The sequence below is a fragment of the Morone saxatilis genome, unplaced genomic scaffold (genome assembly GCF_004916995.1).
Source record: "Morone saxatilis isolate NCDOM2014 unplaced genomic scaffold, NCSU_SB_2.0 Contig21, whole genome shotgun sequence".
NCBI classification, from domain to species: Eukaryota; Metazoa; Chordata; class Actinopteri; family Moronidae; genus Morone; species Morone saxatilis.
The window spans coordinates 22,108,645-22,110,769 of NW_023339774.1; the positions used below are offsets into that span (position 1 = coordinate 22,108,645).

Below are 2,125 nucleotides of genomic sequence, written 5' to 3' on the forward strand. Positions count from 1 at the left end.
GTCCACCCTCTCAGCTGATATTGAATCTGCTCCTTCTTCATCCTCAGTATCATAAAACTTAAAGTAAAATCAGGTAAGAACAGGAACAATGAAATACTTACATAATTAATATGATGACTTATCACCAGATAAATGCAGTAAAAAAGTGTTTGACATAACTAACAACTGATCAGGATAACTTAGATTCATGTGATTCATTCATATCTTATGATAGAATATCAATGAATTTAAATGACCTAAAATGTTTAATTCAATTCAGAATCCAAAAATGCTGAATATTTGTCTTCTCATTTCCTCAAATTAAAGAAGTCTTTTAGTCATTTAGTCATTTGATAATTCAGTTTTAGAAATACCTCTGAAACATGTTGTTAATGTTTCCAACTGGGAAATGTGTGTGAAGTAGCCTCATGATCATAGCAATGGTGTAATTAAACTATAAAGTGTGTAATCTTACATTAAACTACATTGATCTCATAATGCTACTTAGCTAGTCTAGCACAGAGCTGTGACCTCTGACCTCTGTTCTAAAAAATGTAGTCAGTAACTTAATCCAAGTATCTAAGCAACAGTAATGGATTACAATTACCTTTTTTTCTCTGACATTCACACGTTCTGTTTAATTAATGATCGCTTTTAAAATTGAGTTTGTTGGCATCTTTAATTTGACTTAATGTGGTTACTTTATAAAATAAAGTTCCTGTGTTTAAATGTTTGCCTTGTCCCTTTGTCTTATGTCTTCCTTAGCCAGGTCATGACAAATGGGGGCTCGTCTGAAAGGTTATTTTGAGGGTTGTTTCGGTGCTGCTGTTAGTGGCGTTGGTGTTTGTGGTTGAGCAAGCTGATAGGTGATTTGGTCCAGCTGTGTTCTTTTTATAGGCTCTGTGTTTTGTTTGCCAGAGCAGCGTTAGTTTAGCTCATTGTGTTTTGCTGCAGGAAGCATTTGGTTCTGACCTTGGCCTCAAGTGGGGTTAGTCACAGAGAAACTAATGCATGTTTTTATCTCGAGTAGGCTAGATTACTGTAATGCATTCCTTTCTGGTCTACCCAAACAAGTTAAAAATCGGCTGCAGCTTATTCAGAACTCTGCAGCCAAATCTGCACTAACTAGAAACTCTGCATATTCTCTGACAACTTTTGATTTATATTATTTTATATATATGTTTTACTGCAATACTTTAATACCACTTGGCAATCAATAAAGACCTCCCATATCTTATCAAAGCACACTCTCCTCCCTCCCTTCACCACCTGTTTTATTGACGTCTGAAGTGTCACCATTTAACTGAAATCATTTAAATCAGCTAAAAGCAGCTTTGAATGAAATTTAATATTTTTTTTACCACCAGACAGCTCATATTGAAAGTGAAATGAACTCCCTTCCTATCTCTGATACTGTTTCTGTGAAATCATGTGAGCACAGACCCTCCACCCTCTCAGCTGATATAAAGCTGCTCTCTGTTCCTTCTGTCTCCTCAGCATCAGAGAGCTTCCTGAAGCAACAGCAGGTAAGAACGGGAATGATGAAATACTTAAAATGAGGAGTTGCATGAGGAAACATGTATTTGATATAACTAATAACTGGTAATGCTACCTTACATGATCACCCACACCCAGAGCTCTATGATACTCCTTCATATTTATACAGAGACCGAACAGAAAAGGAGATTGTTGGAGAAAAGTAAAAGAGTAAAGTGAACTACCTGGCGAGTGTTGATAATGTGTGTCTGTTACTTGATTCCAGCTGTTGGTTTTTCTTTACTATGAACTATATGTTGTTTCAAGAATCCGTTAATTCTGAAAGGCTGAACATTTTATCAGCTTTAAAGAAACATATCTGTTTTTAGTGATTTAGTCCTTTGACCATATTATTATTTCTTAAATCATCCTTCAGTTTTTAGAATTTCTTCCTTCCAGACAGATAATATTTCCTTTGTAACTCTAACGTATAATGTGAATCTGTTTTCTGTTGAAAAATAATAATCTCACAGTCACACTGTGAAATACAAAAGTAATGACCATAGTTGTGATGTAATTAAACAGTGTATAATCTTACAGTAAATTAAATCAGTTTTATACAGTATGTTTATTACATTAATTGTTGTTATACCATGGTCTGGGGGAATAC

At 34.7% G+C, this 2,125-nt stretch overlaps 1 protein-coding gene across 1 annotated transcript in view; it reads left to right on the plus strand.

Annotated features, from left to right (window-relative positions):
• The window catches only part of LOC118332934 (cGMP-dependent protein kinase 1-like), a 15,518-nt gene that overhangs the window by 6,784 nt on the left and 6,609 nt on the right, over positions 1-2,125 (plus strand). Inside the window, exon 2 of the mRNA XM_035668373.1 lies at positions 1,477-1,505. Coding sequence (XP_035524266.1) covers positions 1,477-1,505 — 29 coding nt within the window. The remainder of the gene's footprint in view (positions 1-1,476; positions 1,506-2,125) is intronic.